The sequence below is a fragment of the Triticum aestivum genome, chromosome 1B (assembly GCF_018294505.1).
Source record: "Triticum aestivum cultivar Chinese Spring chromosome 1B, IWGSC CS RefSeq v2.1, whole genome shotgun sequence".
In the NCBI taxonomy this organism is placed as follows: Eukaryota; Viridiplantae; Streptophyta; class Magnoliopsida; order Poales; family Poaceae; genus Triticum; species Triticum aestivum.
Genome location: NC_057795.1, coordinates 565,246,524 through 565,268,706, shown reverse-complemented (window position 1 = coordinate 565,268,706; position 22,183 = coordinate 565,246,524). Strand labels below are relative to the sequence as shown.

General features: G+C 48.1%; 1 protein-coding gene across 1 annotated transcript; it reads left to right on the top strand.

Annotated features, from left to right (window-relative positions):
• Nucleotides 1-14,405: 14,405 nt before the first annotated feature.
• On the top strand, nt 14,406-16,325 carry LOC123079859 (uncharacterized). The gene is made up of 3 exons (XM_044502685.1): nt 14,406-14,450; nt 14,556-15,782; nt 16,022-16,325. Exons 1-2 carry the CDS (start codon nt 14,406-14,408, stop codon nt 15,363-15,365), a joined length of 855 nt encoding a protein of 284 aa, XP_044358620.1. The 3' UTR covers nt 15,366-15,782; nt 16,022-16,325.
• The last annotated feature ends 5,858 nt before the right edge of the window (nt 16,326-22,183 follow it).

The following is a 22,183-nucleotide window of genomic DNA, read 5'->3' as shown; positions in this document are numbered from 1 at the left end:
TCTTCCTGAGCTGCACTACTGTCCCGCTCAAGAGGTAGTACTTCATCGAGTTCTACTTTCCTCCCACTTACTTCTTTCGAGAGAAACTCTTTTTCCAGAAAGGATCCGTTCTTAGCGACAAAGATCTTGCCCTCGGATCTTAAGTAGAAGGTATACCCAATGGTTTCCTTAGGGTATCCTATGAAGACGCATTTTTCCGACTTGGGTTCGAGCTTCTCAGGTTGAAGTTTTTGACATAAGCATCGCATCCCCAAACTTTCAGAAACGACAGCTTAGGTTTCTTCCCAAACCATAATTCATACGGTGTCGTATCAACGGATTTAGACGGTGCCCTATTTAAAGTGAATGTAGCTGTCTCTAGAGCGTATCCCCAAAATGATAGCGGTAAATCGGTAAGAGACATCATAGACCGCACCATATCCAATAGAGTGTGATTACGACGTTCGGACACACCATTACGCTGAGGTGTTCCAGGCGGCGTGAGTTGTGAAACGATTCCACATTTCCTTAGGTGTGTACCAAATTCATGACTTAAGTATTCTCCTCCACGATCTGATCGTAGGAATTTTATCTTTCGGTCACGTTGATTCTCTACCTCATTCTGAAATTCCTTGAACTTTTCAAAGGTCTCAGACTTGTGTTTCATTAAGTAGACATACCCATATCTACTTAAGTCATCAGTGAGAGTGAGAACATAACGATATCCTCTGCGAGCCTCAACGCTTATTGGACCGCACACATCGGTATGTATGATTTCCAACAAGTTGGTTGCTCGCTCCATTGTTCCGGAGAATGGAGTCTTGGTCATCTTGCCCATGAGGCATGGTTCGCATGTGTCAAATGATTCATAATCAAGAGACTCTAAAAGTCCATAAGCATGGAGCTTCTTCATGCGCTTGACACCAATGTGACCAAGGCGGCAGTGCCACAAGTATGTGGGACTATCGTTATCAACTTTACATCTTTTGGTATTCACGCTATGAATATGTGTAACACTACGTTCGAGATTCATTAAGAATAAACCATTGACCATCGGAGCATGACCATAAAACATATCTCTCATATAAATCGAACAACCATTATTCTCAGACTTAAATGAGTAGCCATCTCGTATTAAACGAGATCCAGATACAATGTTCATGCTCAAACTTGGCACCAAATAACAATTATTAAGGTTCAAAACTAATCCCGTAGGTAAATGTAGAGGTAGCGTGCCGACGGCGATCACATCGACTCTGGAACCATTCCCGACGCGCATCGTCACCTCGTCCTTCGCCAGTCTCCGCTTATTCCGTAGCTCCTGCTGTGAGTTACAAATATGAGCAACGGCACCGGTATCAAATACCCAGGAGTTACTACGAGTACTGGTAAGGTACACATCATTTACATGTATATCGAATATACCTTTTGTGTTGCCGGCCTTCTTATCCGCTAAGTATTTGGGGCAGTTCCGCTTCCAGTGACCCTTCCCCTTGCAATAAAAGCACTCAGTCTCAGGCTTGGGTCCATTCTTTGACTTCTTCCCGGCAACTGGCTTACCGGGCGCGGCAACCTCTTTGCCGTCCTTCTCGAAGTTCTTCTTACCCTTGCCCTTCTTGAACTTAGTGGTCTTATTGACCATCAACACTTGATGTTCTTTCTTGATTTCAACCTCTGCTGACTTCAGCATTGAAAATACTTCAGGAATGGTCTTTACCATCCCCTGCATATTGTAGTTCATCACAAAGCTCTTGTAGCTTGGTGGGAGCGACTGAAGGATTCTGTCAATGACTGCCTCATCAAGGAGGTTAATATTCAGCTGGGTCATACGGTTGTGCAACCCAGACATCTTGAGTATGTGCTCACTGACAGAACTATTTTCCTCCATCTTACAACTATAGAACTTGTCGGAGATGTCATATCTCTCGACCCGGGCGTGAGCTTGGAAAACTAGTTTCAGCTCCTCGAACATCTCATATGCTCCGTGATGCTCAAAACGCTTTTGGAGCCCCGGTTCTAAGCTGTAAAGCGTGCCGCACTGAACGAGGGAGTAATCATCAGCACGAGACTGCCAAGCATTCATAATGTCTTGGTTCTCTGGGACGGGGGCGTCACCTAGCGGTCCTTCTAGGACATATTGTTTCCTGGCAGCTATGAGGATGATCCTCAGGTTCCGGACCCAGTCCGTATAGTTGCTGCCATCATCTTTCAGCTTGGTTTTCTCTAGGAACGCGTTGAAGTTCATGTTGACATGAGCGTTGGCCATTTGATCTACAAGACATATTTGCAAAGGTTTTAGACTAAGTTCATGATAATTAAGTTCTAATCAAATTATGAACTCCCACTCAGATTAGACATCCCTCTAGTCATCTAAGTGTTACACGATCCGAGTCGACTAGCCCGTGTCCAATCATCACGTGAGACGGACTAGTCATCATCGGTGAACATTCTCATGTTGATCGTATCTTCCATATGACTCGTGTTCGACCTTTCGGTCTCCGTGTTCCGAGGCCATGTCTGTACATGCTAGGCTCGTCAAGTTAACCCTAAGATTTTTTGCTGTGTAAAACTGTCTTACATCCGTTGTATGTGAACGTAAGAATCCATCACACCCGATCATCACGTGGTGCTTAGAAGCGACGAACTTTAGCAATGGTGCACAGTTAGGGGAGAACACTTCTTGAAATTGTTGTAAGGGATCATCTTATTTACTACCGTCGTCCTAAGTAAACAAGATGCATAAAACATAATAAACATCACATGCAATTATATAAAGTAGTGACATGATATGGCCAATATCATATAGCTCCTTTGATCTTCATCTTCGGGGCTCCATGATCATCTTGTCACCGGCATGACACCATGATCTCCATCATCATGATCTCCATCATCGTGTCTTCATGAAGTTGTCACACCAACGAGTACTTCTACTTCTATGACTAACGCGTTTAGCAATAAAGTAAAGTAGTTTACATGGCGTTCTTCAATGACACGAAGGTCATACAAAAAATAAAGACAACTCCTATGGCTCCTGCCGGTTGTCATACTCATCGACATGCAAGTCGTGAATCCTATTATAAAGAACATGATCTCATACATCACAATTCATCATTCATCACAACTTCTGGCCATATCACATCACATGATCAATCGCTGCAAAAACAAGTTAGACGTCCTCTAATTGTTGTTGCATCTTTTACGTGGCTGCAATTGGGTTCTAGAAAGAACGTTTTCTTACCTACGAATAACCACAACGTGATTTTGTCAACTTCTATTTACCCTTCATAAGGACCCTTTTCATCGAATCCGCTCCAACTAAAGTGGGAGAGACAGACACCCGCCAGCCACCTTATGCAACTAGTGCATGTCAACCGGTGGAACCGGTCTCACGTAAGCGTACGTGTAAGGTTGGTCCGGGCCGCTTCATCCCACAATGCCGTTGGAGCAAGAAAAGACTAGTAGTGGCAAGTAAGTTGACAAGATCCACGCCCACAACAAAATTGTGTTCTACTCGTGCAAAGAGAACTACGCATAGACCTAGCTCAGGATGCCACTGTTGGGGAACGTTGCAGAAAATTAAAATTTTTGCTACGGTTTCACCAAGATCCATCTATGAGTTCATCTAAGAAACGAGTCAAGGGGAGAGTTTGCATCTACATACCACTTGAAGATCGAGTGCGGAAGCGTTCAAGGGGATGGTGATGATGGAGTCGTACTCGTCGTGATTCGGATCACCGATGACCAAGTGCTGAACGGACAGCACCTCCGCGTTCAACACACGTACGGGACGGTCGACGTCTCCTCCGTCTTGATCCAGCAAGGAGGAAGGAGAGGTTGAGGAAGGCAGCTCCAAGGGCAGCACGACGGCGTGGTGCAGTTGGTGCAGCAGTATTCCGACAGAGCTTCGCCGAGCACGTACGGAGGAGGAGAGGTGTTGGGGAGGGGAGGGGCTGCGCCTTGAGTTGTCGTGTCCAGCAGCCCTCCCCTCACCCCTCTATATATAGGAGGAGAGGGGCAAGGGGGCCGACCCTCTAGGGGAAACCCTAGAGGGGGGCGGCGGCCAAAGGGTGGGGGGCTTGCCCCCCAAGCAAGGGGGGTGCGCCCCCTTTAGGGTTTCCCCCCCAACCCTAGGCGCATGGGCCCAGGGGGGGCGCGCCAAGCCCACTAGGGGCTGGCTGCTATCCCTACGCAGCCCAAGTGGCCCCCCGGGAGGGGTGGTCCCTCCCGGTGGACCCCCGGAACCTTTCTGGTGGTCCCGGTACAATACCGGTATGACCCCGAAACTTTCCGGTGCCCGTTTAACAACTTCCCATATATAAAACTTTACCTCCGGACCATTTCGGGACTCCTCGTGACGTCTGGGATTTCATCCGGGACTCCGAACAACATTCGGTAATCACATACTTGTCTTCCTGATAACCCTAGCATCACCGAACCTTAAGTGTGTAGACCCTACGGGTTCGGGAGACATGCAGACATGACCGAGACTCTCCGGTCAATAACCAACAGCGGGATCTGGATACCCATGTTCGCTCCCACATGCTCCTCGATGATGTCATCAGATGAACCACGATGTCGAGGATTCGATCAAACCCCGTATACAATTCCCTTTGTCAATCGGTACGTTACTTGCCCGAGACCCGATCGTCGGTATCCCAATACCTTGTTCAGTCTCGTTACCGGCAAGTCACTTTACTCGTACCGTAATGCATGATCCCGTGATCAACCACTTGGTCACTTTGAGCTCATTATGATGATGCATTACCGAGTGGGCCCAGAGATACCTCTCCGTCATACAGAGTGACAAATCCCAGTCTCGATCCGTGTCAACCCAACAGACACTTTTGGAGATACCTGTAGTGCACCTTTATAATCACCCAGTTACGTTGTGACGTTTGGTACACCCAAAGCACTCCTACGGTATCCGGGAGTTACACGATCTCATGGTCGAAGGAAGAGATACTTGACATTGGAAAAGCTCTAGCAAACGAACTAACCGACCTTTGTGCTATGCTTAAGATTGGGTCTTGTCCATCACATCATTCTCCTAATGATGTGATCCCGTTATCAACGACATCCAATGTCCATAGCCAGGAAACCATGACTATCTGTTGATCACAACGAGCTAGTCAACTAGAGGCTCACTAGGGACATATTGTGGTCTATGTATTCACACGTGTATTACGATTTCCGGATAATACAGTTATAGCATGAATAAAAGACTATTATCATGAACAAAGAAATATAATAATAATACTTTTATTATTGCCTCTAGGGCATATTTCCAACACATTATGCGAGGGATGCAGCCGCTCCAATATAGGGGCCACCCCATGTGGGATTTCAACGGGGAGAATGACGCCACCCGTCATGGCCGCAAGGGGCCGGGATCGGCCGCCGATCTGGCGAAGATCCTGTCCGGCTTGTACAAGGGGGAGAAGGAGGACTTCCTCCGCACGAGTCCATTGAATGGATTCTCCATGAATAACCCTCGGAGCTGGGTAAGCGGACGTTTATATATCTGATCCGTGCTTTCAAAGATAAGTGTCTTACTTTATGATTTCGACGCAGGAACTGCGCCGGGATGTGGAGGGCATAGAAAGCCCGACTCCACAACCCGAGGATCCGGGAAGATCCCTTGATCCGGCCTCGGGAGAAGATCCGGACATAATGGTGGAACTGATTGACGGGGTGTTCCACCAGCTCAGCATAGACAATGCTCTAGTCGCCATTACGGCTGACTACCCCGGTTTATCTCCGGCTTCCCAGGTGAGTACGACCGAAGTCCTGACACCGTTACTTTTTTAATGCTTATTTCTGACCACCGTGTACCAACGGTGCTTCGCAGGAGGTGCCTTTACGGTGGGAAGCCGAGCCCGCGGCGACTGACCAACCAGGGTCAGTGCGGCCCAGCAGGCGGAAGAGGAGTGTGGCGCGAATCGAAACATCGCCGCAAAGGTATGGCGCACCATTTTCTTTCAAGGGAAAGACTCCTGGGAGGTATATTAATGCTCATGATTCTTCCAGGAGAAAGAGCGCTCGCCGGACTGAGTCAGGAGTGGTTGCCAACCAAGCCTTCGCCAGCCAGGCTCCAACGCCTGGTCCGGAGGGGGAGGCGAGCACAAGACGCGAGCCGGATGCTCCTCCAACGGAGGATGTTGACAGGTTGTCCGCCACTAGGTCTGAGGTGGAGAGCGCCATGAATCACAGTCACCGTCGGACAGTTCTTCGTGACGCGTGTTTCTCCCCAGAGGCGTTGAATGCCTTTAATGCGGGAGACGCGCACCTCCGTGCTGCTTGAGATGGTTTAACCAGAGCCACGGAGCAGTATGTAAAAGACATACGGGTGAGGAATTTTAATAGTTATATATGCCAGTAGCCCCCGAGACTTAAAATAGTTAAACTAACGGATTTAAGGATCATTTGTTATGCAGGATCTTACAGAGAAGAATACCCACCTGTCCCAGGAGCTGCAAGAATGCAAGGCCCAACTTGAGGCCGCACTAGCCGCTGCCGGGGGAGCCACAGAGACCCCCTCTGGTAATTCATATTTCGAAAAGAGAGGTAGTTTATGAAGTGCAGCGTGTGTGTATAGTCTGACAATAATATTGCAGAGGGTGCCGGACTAGATCCGGACAAGCAACATCTGCTGCGCCAGCTGAAGGCCGGCGAGAAGGTGCTTATGAGGATGCAGCAGGAGAGGAACAAACTCCAAGATGCCAACACCCAGCGGGGCAAAGAACTAAAAGATGTTCGGGTCCAGCTGTCTAACTCCGTAAAGGAGAATCAGCGGCTTCGCCGCGGCATTTACAGTAAGTGCTTGAGCAAACTCTTTTGAAAAGAAGAGTTCGGCGAGGAAGTCGACTGACAGAAATGTGTCTGTAGGTGTGCTCACGGGTCGTCCGGCGGAGGAGATGCCTGGTTCCACGGGAGACCCTCTTCCCGAGCTGCTGCAACTGCACAAACGTGTTCGGCAGGCGATGAGCGGCGTCGTTCAGCCCTTATGGCCTTCCGTCTCCTACCCGAGGGTCTTGGAGGGCTTGCTGAGAAGCTTCAGGGAGTACGGCAGCGCTTCCGTCTGTGGAAGATATCGGCCTGCCGTCAAGGCGCCAGGGAGGCCTGGGCCATGGTGAAGACGCTGTACACGAAGGCTGGTCCAAACCACATGGCCGAGGTCGGACCTGTGGGGCCCGATGGGAAGGAGATCCCTGTGAGCCTGATGTACGGCCAAGTAGAGTTGGCCGCGAAATATTCCCAACGGGACTGTAAATTAGACAGCCTGTTAGATGGGATTGAAGAGGAGTACAATCAGTCAGTTTGAAGATGTAATTTAAAATGACATGTAAAATGCCTTCTAGCGGGATTGTAGATCGTTTGTCTTTGCGGACCTTTTCGCTTCAACCTCGGGACCCAACAGTCCAGAGTGTGTCCGAATACCCTTACGGTTATAAAAAAACCGGGGCATGCATGGAGACAAGGCGTAGGGGTCATAAGTGCTTTATCAGACAAGTGCCCAACTAGCTATGTTATATTACATGGTTAGTAAGAAACATCTTCCAGGGAGAATAGTTTCGTTAGGGGTTCCTTTCCCTGGGAGGCATGCCCTAAAGTGCATGTCCGGACTGCGAAAAGAGCAGAAAAAGCATCTGGGGGCAGATAAATAAATTAGTAATAAATCATCTTTCAGGTCACTGACCGAATATTCCCTTAAGAACGCTAGCCTTCGGCTTCACCCAGTCTGAGGTACACATCCGGCTGACCCGGCAGTAACAATCGCAGAGGTGCTCCCTTTACCTCCTAGCTGAACAATCGGGAACGTAGGGGTAAGCACAGGAGCCAGGCAACCTAGCTTGGCCAAAACTTAAGTCATATCGATGCATATAATGGTGAGTAAAAGGTACATGCGGAAGTATGACACATGTGTTGGGCATGAAGCCCATATAAATAAGCTTCTATTAAAGAAGCCCCCAGGTATAACGAGTGCGAGTAGCACATCAAGTGAGTGCGAACAAAGCGCAGATCAGCCCTCGAAAGGCTTGTACTGAAAGAGGGAGGAAAAAGGAGGGAAAACAAAGACAGCGAAAAACATATGAAAGGTGGACGGAGGAAGGAGACGAACTCTGAGTCCGGCACTAGGCGTAGAATCTTCGGAGACGGGCTGCGTTCCATGGGTTTGGCTCGAGTCGGTTGTTAGATGCGTTGCTGGCATTGAAGGTGATAGTCGTGTCGCTCCATGGATTTGTTGTTGCTACTTGGTAGACTTCAGCGAGGCTGCGGATTGTTCGTTTCTGCATGTTATTTGATGCGAAAGTCTCGAAGACTGTTAATACCGTACTGGTACTGTTGGGCTGGTTACTCGGGGCTAGAAAGCCTTCGCCACTTTTGGCCACCTGCCGTAGTATCCAACATGCTCGAAGGCTATGTGTTGGAGTGGTGCCCTCTGTACTGTGGATTTTATAGGGTCCATTGAGCCATCCCTCCAGTACGGTTCCGTGCCCTTTAGGGGGTTTTTGCTTTTTGGTTTTTAACCCTGGTGCTTGAGTATGACGCATCCTTTTATTTCGAACTAGGGTTGTATTCAGGGCCGGATTGTCCTAAAACCTGGTTTCGGTTTTCCAGGCACTCTCCATCGCACAGTATTTTTGTACTATGGTCGCCAGGTCGGCGAAGCGTGGAACTTCGCGACGACTTATGGCGTTCATGATTCCCTTGTCTGTGCAATTGTTGCAGAAAATTGAGATTGCGCTTTTCTCACGGCAGTCCTTTATCATGTCCATGACCAGGAGGAATCTAGCCCAGTAATGATGTACTGTTTCATCGGGCTCTTGCCGTATTTGAGATAGATCGCTTATGTTTGGGTGGGCGGGCGGAATTAAATTCAGAACCCCGCCCAATCTGAGGCTCAAAGGCCTAGAAGTTTCCGGATTTGGAAGCTTGGATTGCTGGATGTTATCCAACAAATCTGGTCCGATGCCTGACTTTAGGTTCAGTACTTGATTGACATCCGTCCCTCCGCGGGAATCCGGCATTAAGGGATCGGGAATCCGGACATAACTGGTCTTTAACATAGAAGAAGAGTCGCCGCGTTGTTTCTCTACCACGACAACGTGGTGGGTGGCCTGGGGAGAGTTAATTTCTCTCAGATCGGTTTTAAGCCCAATCTGATCGTAGTCTGTGGCGACTCCCAGGGCGACGATGCGATCCAAGAGCTCATTTACGGAGGAGAGCTCCATCGGATCTAGCTGCTCGGCGAATTTCGAGTTGACGTGAAGATCGCTTTTGATGACCTGAGAGGTCATTGTCGGAGCGGCGGCCGAACAGGCGGTCATAAGAAAACCGCCTAGCCGGATAGTTTGGTCGGTGGCCAAAGCTCCCTTGATGACGGCGCCGTCTTTAAAGACGGGAAAAGGCATCCCTCCTGATTGCGACGACGCAGAGGAGCTCTCAATGAAAGCACCAATGTCGGTGTTAAAACCGGCGGATCTCGGGTAGGGGGTCTCGAACTGTGCGTCTAGGCGGATGGTAACAGGAGACAAGGGACACGATGTTTTACCCAGGTTCGGGCCCTCTTGATGGAGGTAAAACCCTACGTCCTGCTTGATTGATATTGATGATATGGGTATTACAAGAGTAGATCTACCACGAGATCAAGGAGGCTAAACCCTAGAAGCTAGCCTATGGTATGATTGTTGTTCGTCCTACGGACTAAAGCCATCCGGTTTATATAGACACTGGAGAGGGCTAGGGTTACACAGAGTCGGTTACAATGGTAGGAGATCTACATATCCGTATTGTCAAGCTTGCCTTCCACGCCAAGGAAAGTCCCATCCGGACACGGGACGAAGTCTTCAATCTTGTATCTACATAGTCTTGGAGTCCGGCCGATGATGATAGTTCGGCTATCCGGACACCCCCTAATCCAGGACTCCCTCAGCTATAATGTTGGGCCTGGCCCATGAGGCTATCCAGAATTAATAGGAAAAAATATATAAAAGGCTGAATTGTTGGGCTTGGCCCATGTAAAACACCTAATCGAACAAGGCTAAATCTTGTCAGTGACCTTTTGAATTGGTCACAATTTTGCCACGTTGGATCTGACGTGGCCTGGGCAGACAGCCAGTGACCAAAACAAAAGGTCATGGGTTCAATGACCTTCTGTTTTGGTCGTAAACGTCTACGACCTTCTCACAGAAAAGGTCGTTAATTTCAGTTTACGGCCGTCAGCTTTTGACCTTCTATTTTTGGTCACAAAAAGGTCGCAAATGAAAAACAATGACCTTTCAGTGACCAATAGTCAAGGTCACAAGTTGACATATTTCTTGTAGTGCCATTCGGATGTTGTTGAGGCATGTTGATGGATATTTCGCTAGATACATCAATTAACTCTCCCCTTGCAATGCATGGGCATATGTGCTAGTAAGAAAAAACGCTCGGAGAACGCGCTTCGTGCCCTATTGGCCTCCGGCCTAAAGACAGTTTAACGTAATTTGTCGCTTGACGCGTGGAATACGGCTTTCCGTCGGAATACCTATTAGACTATCTACACTAGAAGTAACATAGGTGGTAATATCACACATTTCTAGATAAAATAGATGATGTGACAAGCAATTAATGAAGAAAGAGAGACATGTAGTAACATAGCTAGTTACTAATGCTATGAGTAACATCACATATAACAAGGCAAGATAAGTCTATAACCTAATAAATAAAGTGTTGCATGAAACCACACATATGTTACTCTCCATTGTAGAGGTAGTAACATGAGTGCGGCTAATCTGCACCCGGGCTCAGCTGCACCCACGTTTAGAAAAAAATTCAAAAAATACTAGAAAATTCAAAAAATTCCAATTTTTTTGTGGTGGTAGATAATTTGACGCGTGAGGTGCACCCCAAAATTCACCTCATTTGAGCATCTAAGCAACTCTCGGCAAAAAAGACAAAATCAGGGTCTGTAAAAATGTTTACTGTTCATGCACTGTTTTGACCCGATTTGTCTTTTTTGCCGAGAGCTACTCAGATGTCCAAATAAGTTGAATTTTGAGGCGCACCACACGCGTCAAATTATCTACCACCACAAAAAAAATTGGAATTTTTTGAATTTTTCTAATATTTTTTTTGAAGTTTTTGCTGAAAGGGAGCAGATGAGCCCGGGCTCCAGGATAAATTATCCGTGTAATATAGACTAGTAACATAAGTTACTACCCACGATGGCTAGTCTTAAACGCCCACATCCAATTGTATTTGCCGTGCAACTTGTTGTTTCATAACCTGGCGCGTACTCCACTCCCGCTACACATTTCGGGCCAGCCTAAGTAGTTCCTTCCTGGTTTTGCAAATGTTCTAGAACTCCATGACTGGCTTTTTTGTATTTCTTTTCTTTCAGGATTTTCCAGCTTTATTCATTTTCGTCAATTCCTTGTTATACTTTCTTTTTCACTTTTCTTTTCCTTCTTTCATTATTCATTTAATTTTATTTATCTTTTTTCCATTTTCATTTTTCATTTTACAAACATCTTTTTATAATTCGTGAAGTTATTTTATAATCATGAACATTTTTCTATCTTCCAAAATAAATATAATTGTAAATATATTTTTCAAATTGACAAAAAAAAATTGTGAACTATTCCTAATTGATGAATAACTTTTCCGAAATTGTGAATAAAAAGAAACTCGTGAACATGTTTTTGAATCGGTGAACATTTTTGGAATCGGCAAACATCTGTTGAAATTTGTGAGCCTTTTTTTTATGTACATGAACAAAATTTGAAATGCATGAACAGTTTTGAAAAGTAATGAACATTTTTTGAGTAGCGAACATTTCTTAAATTGATGAACTTTTTTTAATTCACAATCATTTTTTATTTTTGTGAACATTTTCCAAATTTAATGAAGATTTGTGGAGTTCATGAACATTTTGTTCTAATTGATGAACTTTTTGCTTATTATGAGAACATTTTTTTCAAAAATCACAATCCACAAAAAAAATCGCAAACAGTTTTTTATCAATGAACATTTTATCATTTCTTGAACATTTTTTTAAAATTAACATCTAAAAAATTGGATTGTTTTCAAATCCGGAATTATTTTAAAGCAGAAGAAACAAAAATAGAAAAGATAAAACAAAACGCATGAGAAAAAGGAAATAGAAGAAACAGGGCACGTCCCACCCCATTCGATCGCCCGCGCATGGCCTCCAAATAAAAGCTCCCGACTTGTTGGGGCTTCGCACATACTCCCTCCGTCCGGAAATACTTGTCGAATGAATGGATTTATCTAGTCATATTTTAGTTTTAGATGTATCCAGTTTTATTCATTTGTGTGACAAGTATTTCCGGACGGAGGGAGTACTAGGATGGAACCCGAACGCGAGAGAAGGGCCGTGCCACTTTGAGTATATTACACAAAGTGGTAGCCAACGGGTTTTGATTCCTGAACCGGGTTACTTTTTCTTTCTGCTATTTCTCTACTGTTTGCGGTTCTCTTTTTATTATAAATTTTTCTTTGTTCTTTATTCCTTTTAAAAAAAATCTTTTTAGAAAGTATCAATTCTAATAAATTGGTTGTAATTTTTTTAAATGCGTAGGATTTTAAAACATGGGTGTGCTTTAAAAACTTGTGTTTGGCATTTCAAAAAATTGCCCTGATGCAAAAAAACAAAAATTTCAGAAATGTTCGCGTTTTCTTAAAATATTCATAATTTTTCAAAATATTTTCGTGTTTAAAGAAAGAAAATCAGAATGTCAACAAATGTTCGAGAATTTGTAGAAAAAATGATCATATTTTTGAAAATGTTTGTGTTTCAAAAACCTTCGTGTATTCAAAATATTTACGTTTCTCAAAAATTGTTCGCCTTTTCAATAAATACTTTCTTTGATAAAAAAACCATATTTTCACCCAGAAAAAACAAAAAAAACTGACAGAAAACGGGTTGGTATAGTGCATGGGTCACTAGAATGTCCGTTTCGCTAGTGTCCGGGCCATTGCATGACGCTACAGTGGCCGGCTCCCCACTATCGGCATGTACTGCCGCCCTTTTTTAGTGCCATGCACACTGAGGTTTCTGGCATTACTGAATCTTTCGAGAATATCGCTCATTACGTTAATTCCTTCATCTTCATGTACTCAATCCATTCGAATTCCATAGTTGTAATTCTATAGTGCCATTTTTGACTTCCTGTTTTGGACCCTCTTAGCAGCTGGATTCTTCGAGAAGCCGGCCTGTGAAGTTCGGGTCAAGCGCGATGGTGGTCTCCTGTCTGCAGCGGGCACTACGACGTACCGACCGACCATTGCTCATGCCATATAGCCCCGATAGCGGACAATCGATCCCGCCAGCGCGGCGAGGTGTTCTCCATGCGAAAGGGAAAATCCAGGAACCCCGAAACACGTAGCATGGCAGTGTGCACTACGAGAGTCCTAGCCGTCCTTATCGAACTTTTCATGGTTCGGTACTCCACCTTCTGTGATGAATGATCAACAACTTAATTTTGTTCGATCGCGCGGCGTTTCTGTCTCTCTTGTCAACGAGGACAAGTGTGTTCGTACGTTAGTTCTTCACGCGCCGGATCACTAAAGGGAAACAGGTGCGATGTCTGTCCATAGCCACAATGTCAGTTGTTGACCAGCCAGGACGTTGTGCATGTAGAACCGAAGGAAAATAAATAGAAAAGTACAAGCTTTTATACGTGCATGCTGCGGACGCGACATCCTCGCACACGTATGAACACACTTGTCGCAAAGCAATAATCCTTGGTGCACGGATAGTGGTTTTACAGGATCTCTTTTTCTTGATAAGTACTCCCCGTCTCATAATATAAGAATGTCTTTTACGCTAGCGTAGTGTCAAAAATTCTTTTATATTATGAAACAGAGGAAGTATCATATAGGTATGATATTTCTTTTGATGTCTTTTCTCGAAAAACCAAATTACTGCTCCTCTTCTGAATTTCACTGCTCAGTCACTAATCTAACAAAAAAATACCGGTTAACCTCAATCTGCAGAAGCTGTAGAACATATCCCTAAGGCCCTGTTTGGATTGGCATTTCAGCTCGTTTTTGGCCGGTTTTAGAATACGGATCTCCTCCCGTCGTTTTAATTTCAGACTGAAATCAAGAGGCGACCAGTAATTTACACATGTAAGATAAATACAGGTGCAAAAACTTACACCCAATCCAAGCAGGGCCTAACTCTAGCATTACTCGTCGCAAAGAGAAACGCGATTCACACGACACGATAAGCCGTCTGAATGCCGTCCAGAAGGAAATAAGTTCTCGAGCGTGATGAGACTTGCGTGTTGTCTTGCTTTACCTCTCTCTCTTCCTTCAGTCGGGCACTACTGCATGCCCAATGTTGGAACACGTCGTCACGCACGGCTCCAGGAGACTGAGACGGCCACGACCGGTTCCTCAGGCACGCTCAACTGCGCATGCACATCGTGCGCTCTCACGATCCACTTAACCAGCTGATCGTTGTAGCTAACTACTCTCCGCTCTCTTGTATCTCTCTCACCTCATGTAACTGTATAAATACCCCTCAGAGAAATGAATGCAAGTGTGTGCGTGAATTATCTGTCTAGCTTGGTATCAGAGCGGCCGTACTGCGCACCGCGGGTAGCATTCCCGTGCCCCGTCCTGCCGGTGCCTTGATCCCGGCACCCGGCATCGGCGCCGCCGGACCCTCGTCCTCAGCACCCGGGCTGCCTTCCTCCATCGCCCACCTCTTCCATCGGAAGCTCGACCCTGACGCGGGTAATTACTCGAAGTGGCGCCAGCTTTTTTATGTCATATGTTGTCGGCATAACGTGCAGCACCACCTCGACATCGCGGCCAACCCACGTCACCAGAGCGCCGTCTGGCGCAACGACGATCTGACGCTCGTGCTGTGGATGTACGAGGTCATCACCGAGGACCTCCAGGACGTCGTCATGTCCCCCACGAGCACGGCGTACAACGTCTGGGTGCAGCTCCACGTGCTCTTCCGGGACAACGCCTCGGGTCGCGCCATCATCCTCGAAGCGGAGTTCCGCAACCTAGTGCAAGGCGACATGTCCATCGCCGAGTATAGCCGCCGTCTGAAGGCGCGCTCAGCGAGGTCGGCGTCCTCATCACCGACCAGGCGCTCACCCTCCAGCTCATCCGCGGCCTCAGCCGCCGTTTCCAGGTCATGGCGACCCTCCTGCCGATGCAGAACCCCTTTCCTACCTTCGTCCAAGCCCGTTCGCGCCTGCTCATGGAGGAGCTCTCCGCGAACGAACGCGCCCGGCTGGATGGGCAAGGGTCTGGCGCGCCCACCGCTCTCGCCATCGGCCCTGCTTCCGATCGCGGCGCTGATCGTGGCCCCGCTCCCGCCGGTGACATGGGCAAGGGGCCCGTCTCATCTCCAGTAGGCAACAACCGCTCTCGGGGGCGCCGACATGGCCGCGGCCGCGGACGTGGCGCGCCAGCCTCTTCTGGCGCCGGATCCTCCTCCGGGTCCCCCGCTCCTGCTGGGCGCGGCACTCCTCCGACAACTGCCGCCCGCCCCTGGCTGGGGTACTTTGCACCGTGGGACACTTCGTTTCCACCGCAGCCCCCGCAGCTCCGCGCGCCCTGGTCTGCGCCGAACACCGCCGGCGTCCTCGGGCCACGCCCTCCTCCACCACACCAGGCATAGCACGCTGCCGGGCCATCCGCTGCTGCCGGCGGCCCTTCCTGGGAGCAGTACCACCAGCTGAACGCCGCGCTCCGTAACCTGTCGCTGCAGCAGCAAGGCGGTGCCGCGCCCGAGTGGTTCCTCGATACGGGCGCCACTTCCCACGTCGCTGGTAAGACGAGCCACCTCACCTCTTCTCGTTTTCCTTCTTTGCATCACTCTCACGGCATTATTGTTGGGGACGGGTCTCGCATGCCTATTACTATTGTTGGTTCTACCTCCCTCGCCTCATTTAATCTCAACAACATACTCATCACTCCAACTGTCATTCGCAATCTTATTTCTGTACGTCGTTTTACCATCGATAATTCATGCACTATTGAGTTTGACCCTTATGGTTTCACTGTGAAGGACCTCGTGACCCGGCGCATCCTGATGAGGTCCAATAGTCACGGCGACCTATACCCATTCTTCAGCAACATCGACGTCCAACATGCACTCTCCATCGACCACAACCTATGGCACGTTTGCTTAGGCCATCCTAGCAATAAGTCTATTTCCCTTTTAGCCAAAGATTTCTTGCCAACTTGTAATAATGACACGCCCGTGACGAACATTCTATGTTCGGCCTGTCACTTAGGAAAGCAGCCTCGTCTGTCTTTTTCTTCTTCCACATCTTGTACTACAGCACCTTTTCAATTATTACATTGTGATCTCTGGACGTCTCCCGTGTGTAGCTTCTCTAGCTTTCAATACTACCTCGTGATACTTGATGATTTCTCGCATTTTTCCTGGATGTTTCCTCTAGAAACAAATCGGACACCACCGCCACGTTACAACGTTTCCTAACCTACGTCTCCACACAGTTCCACGTTCAGATCCAGTGTGTCCAGTGCGACAACGGTGGCGAGTTCCTCACCACGACCCTCCACGCTTTCTTCTCCGAACACGGCGTGTCTTTTCGTCTCTCTTGCCCCCACACCTTCCCCCAAAACGGAAAGGCTGAGAGACTTCTTCGCACCACCAACGACATCATCCGCACCATGCTCCTCCACGCCACCATGCCACCGGAGTTTTGGGTCGAGGCTTTACATGTCGCCACCCACATCCTCAATCGGCGCCCTTCCTCTTCCGTCCAGTTTCAGACTTCCTACTTCCGTCTTCTCGGGCATCACCCCTCCTACGATCATCTCCGAAGTCTTCGGCTGCCTCTGTTTCCCCAACCTTTACGCCACCACACCCCACAAACTTGCGCCCCAATCGACTCGCTGTGTTTTCCTCGGATATGCCCTCGAGCACAAAGGTTACAGGTGCCTAGACCTCGCGACATGTCGCGTTATCATCTCCCGTCACGTAAAATTTGACGAACACATCTTTCCCTACCAACCTGCGCGACCCCCCCCCCACCCACCCACAGAAAATCCGGCGCAACAGTTCCCCCGCATCCTACCTACCTCGTACCAATCTTCTACGGGATCCGCGCACCTCGGATCAAGCATTGTCCCCTCCCCCGTCGATGCGCGCGTATCCTCCTTGGGATCTCCTTCCCGTTCGCCCGCGCCACCCACCCTGCGCCACGTCCCACCCGGCTCGCCCGGCCCCGCCATCCCATCCCCATGCAGCGCCCCCACTCCACGCCGCACTCCACCCAGCTCACCCGGGCCGGCCGTCCCATCCCCATGCAGCGCCCCCACCACCACCCATGCATGCGGCCCCACGCCATCGCCAGCCAATCCTGCTCATGCAACCCCATGCAGCTGGTCGGGAACGTTGCAGAAAATAAAAAAATTCCTACGGTTTCACCAAGATCAATCTATGAGTTCATCTAGCAACGAGAGAGAGGAGTGCATCTATATACCCTTGTAGATCGAGCGGAAGCGTTCAAGAGAACGGGGTTGAGGGAGTCGTACTCGTCGTGATCCAAATCACCAGAGATCCTAGCGCCGAACGGACGGCACCTCCGCGTTCAACACACGTACGGTCAGGGAGATGTCTCCTCCTTCTTGATCCAGCAAGGGGAAAGGAGAGGTTGATGAAGATCCAGTAGCACGATGGCGTGGTGGTGGATGCAGCAGCGATCTCGGCAGGGCTTCGCCAAGCGTCCGCGAGAGGGAGAGGTGTAGCAGAGGGAGAGGGAGGCGCCAAGAGCATGGACAGAAGCAGGTGTATAGGAGAGTGGATCTACCTCTCCTTATGAATTGTGCTCATTCAGATGATAATGTCATGGGTGGCACGACCACCCCTTGTGGAGAACTGATGATGCATGAGGATGGAGAGACTGATGCTGAGCGGGGACACAAGAAGAAGAAACCTACTCTGAGCAACTCGGAGTCTTCGGCAGCGGCCGCGGAGCAGCCCTGCAAGCGCCAATGAGTTGTTTAAGTTGGAACTGCCGTGGGCTTGGGAACCCAGCGACAGTTCGTGAGCTTCGCAATATTGTGAAGCAGGAAGGGCCTAGTCTCCTCTTTGTGATGGAGACAAAGATTTTGGCTAATCGAGTGGAAAGCCTGCAGAACCAACTAGGGTTCTCATGGTGTTTTGCGGTTAATAGTAATGGTCTAAGTGGTGGGATTGGTATGTTTTGATTAACTGATGTTGAAGTTGAGTTGAAAATCAACAACTCAAGCCATATTGATTTGTTAGTCAGGAAGAATGCCCCAGACTCAAAAGAGTGGAGGGTAACTGGTTTCTATGGGGCTCCGCATGTGGAGGAGAGGCACCATAGCTGGAGATTTCTTCGCACTCTTTTTGCTGTGAAACAGGAAGCCTGGCTTTGTGTTGTTGACTTTAATGAAACTCTGTTTGCTACTGAACATTTCTCGCATGCAATTCAACCGGAATGGCAAATGAGGGCGTTCAGAGAGGCTTTGGATGATTGCTCACTATTAGATCTGGGATGGACAGGAGCGGAGTACACTTGGGATAACGGGCAAGGAGGTGAACAAAATGTTAAAGCCATAATTGATAGGGGTTGTGGAAACCCCCAGCTCCTGCAGTTATTCCCTCATACTTTGGTTCGTCATATTAGTACCACGGAGTCTGACCACTGCTTTGTGTTGGTCGATCTGTGGGAGAATCTGAGGGAACCGCAGCATCGCACTGCACGTCAGTTCAGGTATGAAGGTGTGTGGCAAACCCATTCCGAGTATGACCAGCTAGTTCTGAACGAATGGAGAAAAGACGCTGGTTAGTCTGGCTTGGCGGGTGTGGTTAGTGCGCTGCAAGATATGCAATGTAAACTCGCCACTTGGGGCGCAAAAGAATTTGGGTGCCTGACCTGGAAAGTTCGCAAACTACAAGAGAAACTTGAATCGATTCGGGCCCGTTCAGTGGGGAGGGGGTCGAATGATGAGGAACAAGCTGTTGTTAAACAACTACGGGAGGCACTTAGACAAGAAGAGATCTGGATGAGGCAGTGATCCAGAGTTCCTTATCTCAGAGAGGGCGACCGGAATACGGGGTATTTCCACGCCCAAGATGCCCAACGGAAACGTATGAACAAGATCGAGCACTTGGAAAGGGCAGATGGATACACGTGTCAAAACCAGAGGAAACACATGCAGAAGTCCAAGGGTTCTTTCAGGCTCTGTACACTTCCTAGGGTTTTAATCCGATGGATGATCTCCTAAACCTTGTTCCTCCCAGGGTGACTGACCAAATAAATGAATGATTGGATATGCCATTTACGACTGAGGAGATCAGGGCGGCGCTCTTCCAGATGGCGCCGTCAAAAGCACTGGGGGTGGATGGGTTTACGGCGGGGGTTTTTCAGCGGCACTCGTCGCTTTTGAAAGATGATATAATTCCAGCTGTCTAGGATTTCTTAAATGGTGGAACTCTACCAAGCGGGATGAATGACACATCTATCATGTTGATTCCTAAGGTTCGACATCCACATCGAATATCTTAGTATCAGCCTATATCTCTCTATGTCCTGTATTATACAAAATTGCCTCAAAATGCATCACCAACAGGTTAAGGGGGTTTATGGGTGAGATCATTAGTGAGGAACAAAGTGCGTTCGTTCTTGGACGCCTCATTACTGATAATGTTCCTGTTGCTTATGAAAGTGTACATGCAATGAGAAGAAGAAAGAAGGGGAAGAATAGTGTTTGTGCTGTGAAACTTGACATGATGAAAGCCTACAATAGGGTAGAATGGCATTATCTGAAGGCTATCATGTTAAGGCTGGGTTTTAGCACAAGTTTTGTGAGACTGATCATGAAGTGTGTCACTTCTGTCAGATTTTCGGTTCGTGTTAATGGAGAATTATTGCCATACTTTACGCCTTCGAGAGGCTCTCATCAAGGTGACCCTGCACCGTCGTTCTTGTTCCTTCTATGTGCTGAAGGATTTACTTTGCTGCTGCATCGCTATGGGGGTGTCGTGGTTGACAGAGGCATTCGGGTCAGTTATCGTTCACCTTGGGTAAATCATCTACTTTTTGCGGATGACAGTCTTAATTTTATGAATGCCAAGCTACCTAGTGCACTTAGGTTGAATGAGGTGCTGCAGATATATGGGGACTGCTCGGGCCAGTGTGTTAATAGGGGACAAAAGTTCGGTTTTCTTCAGTCCAAACACGCCCGATCTGGTCCACCAAAATATGAAAGCAGTTCTGAGTATCCAAGTTGAAGCTTTTAACGAGCGTTATCTGGGTCTCCCAACTGCCAGTGGGCGTATAACTAGTGGAACTTTTGAGTATCTGGGAGAGAGGCTGAGAAGCAAACTCCAGGGAGGAGTGGAACGGCTAATCTCATACGCCGGAAGGGAGGTCAGGCTTAAGGTCGTAGCCCAAGCAATACCAACTCATTCCACGAGTTGTTTCAAACTGTCCAAGAAGGTCTATAAAGGGCTCTCTTCGACCATGGCGAGGTATTGGTGGAGTAGCTAGATTGATCGCAAGTCCTTACACTGGATTGATTGGCCCTCCTTAGCCAAACCCAAGATTGCAGGAGGGATGGGTTTTCGTGATCTGGAGCTTTTTAACATAGCTTTACTTGGAAAACATGGCTGGAATTTGGTTATGAAGCCGGACTCTCTCTGTGCTCGAGTCCTGAAGGGGAAGTATTTCCCAAACAACGATTTTATGGAGGTTACCATCCCAAAGTGTGCCTCGTCTACCTGGCGTGCGATCATTGCTGGCCGGCAAGCTCTGTGTGCAGGTTTGATCAAACGAATTGGTGACGGCACTTCGGTGTCGATTTGGAATGACAACTGGGTTCCGGGGCTGTTTTCTTTGTGGCCTACTGTCCACATAGGAGACACTAATGTGACTACAGTTTCTGAACTAATTGATGTGGACCAAGGCTTGTGGAAGATTGATATGGTGAGAGAACATTTTATTGCTCCTGAAGCAGATGCCATTCTTAATATCCCCTTGAGGATCGAAGGTGGACTGGATTCGTGGGCATGGAATGCAGAAAAGTCTGGCATCTACTCTGTTAAATCTGTGTACCGCTCTCTAATGACTCAGAACGAGCACACTGCTCTACAGGAAGGGACGGCTACAGAATCCTCAGAGAAACAAAAATAGTTGTCGACAAGACTTTGGAAGCTTAAAGTTGTGCCAAAGGTGCGAGTATTTTGGTGGCGTGTGCTCCGAGGAATTCTTCCTACTGAGAGCTCCGTGAAGCATAGACACATCGCCAAATTGGCTCGGTGCAAAGTCTGCCTGGATGCGAACGAGGACATGTATCACGCATTGCTAAAATGCTCACATGCTAGCCTATTCTGGAAGGAGGCAAGGGAATGGCTGCGAATAAAAGTTCCTGAACTCCACCCAGATACATGGTCAAGGGACATTTTATGTGATTCAAGGTTTGATGGGGAGGATCAAGCGAAAATCATCACGGACATGTGGGCAATCTGGACTTCCAGGAACAATATAACGCATGACCGGGCGAGTATGGATCCTATCTTCTCAATGAAGATGACTAGGGAGGCCTTGGCATTGCTAGATTTACCACAACAGCATGCAAGGATCCTACCAGGCCATGGGTGGCGACCTCCTGATGTCGGGTGTATCAAGATCAATACGGACGCAGGTCTGTCAATGGAAGCACGATTATGTGGGCTGGAAGGTGTTGCCAGATCAGCTGAAGCATATCTTAGTACCTGGTGTAAAACAGTACAGGGCGTTACTGACCCACTGGTGGCAGAGGCGCTTGCTCTTCGTGAAGGAGTCATCTTTGCCCAGCTACGGGGCTTTGCTCGAGTCGAGCTGGAGACTGACAGCTCGGAGGTCGTCCAACTTTGGAACTCGCGTCGTATGTCGCGCTCTCTTATAGCGCCGGTGCTTCTAGATATTGAGGGTTTAGCTTCAATTTTTTTCTTTTTTTGCTATTCGTCATGTAAAGAGACACGCCAATGTCCCCGTTCGTCTATGTGCAAAACATGCATGCACACTAGAAATGTCGGAGTGTTGGATGGACAGTCCCCCTGGCTTGCTGGTAACCAGCTTGATGGCTGATAGTGCCGGCGCATGTCTGATTGAATAAAAGAGCCCTCAATTGCTCGCAAAAAAAAGGCAGGCACCCATGCAACCGCCAACCGGTACGTTTCTCTAAAACG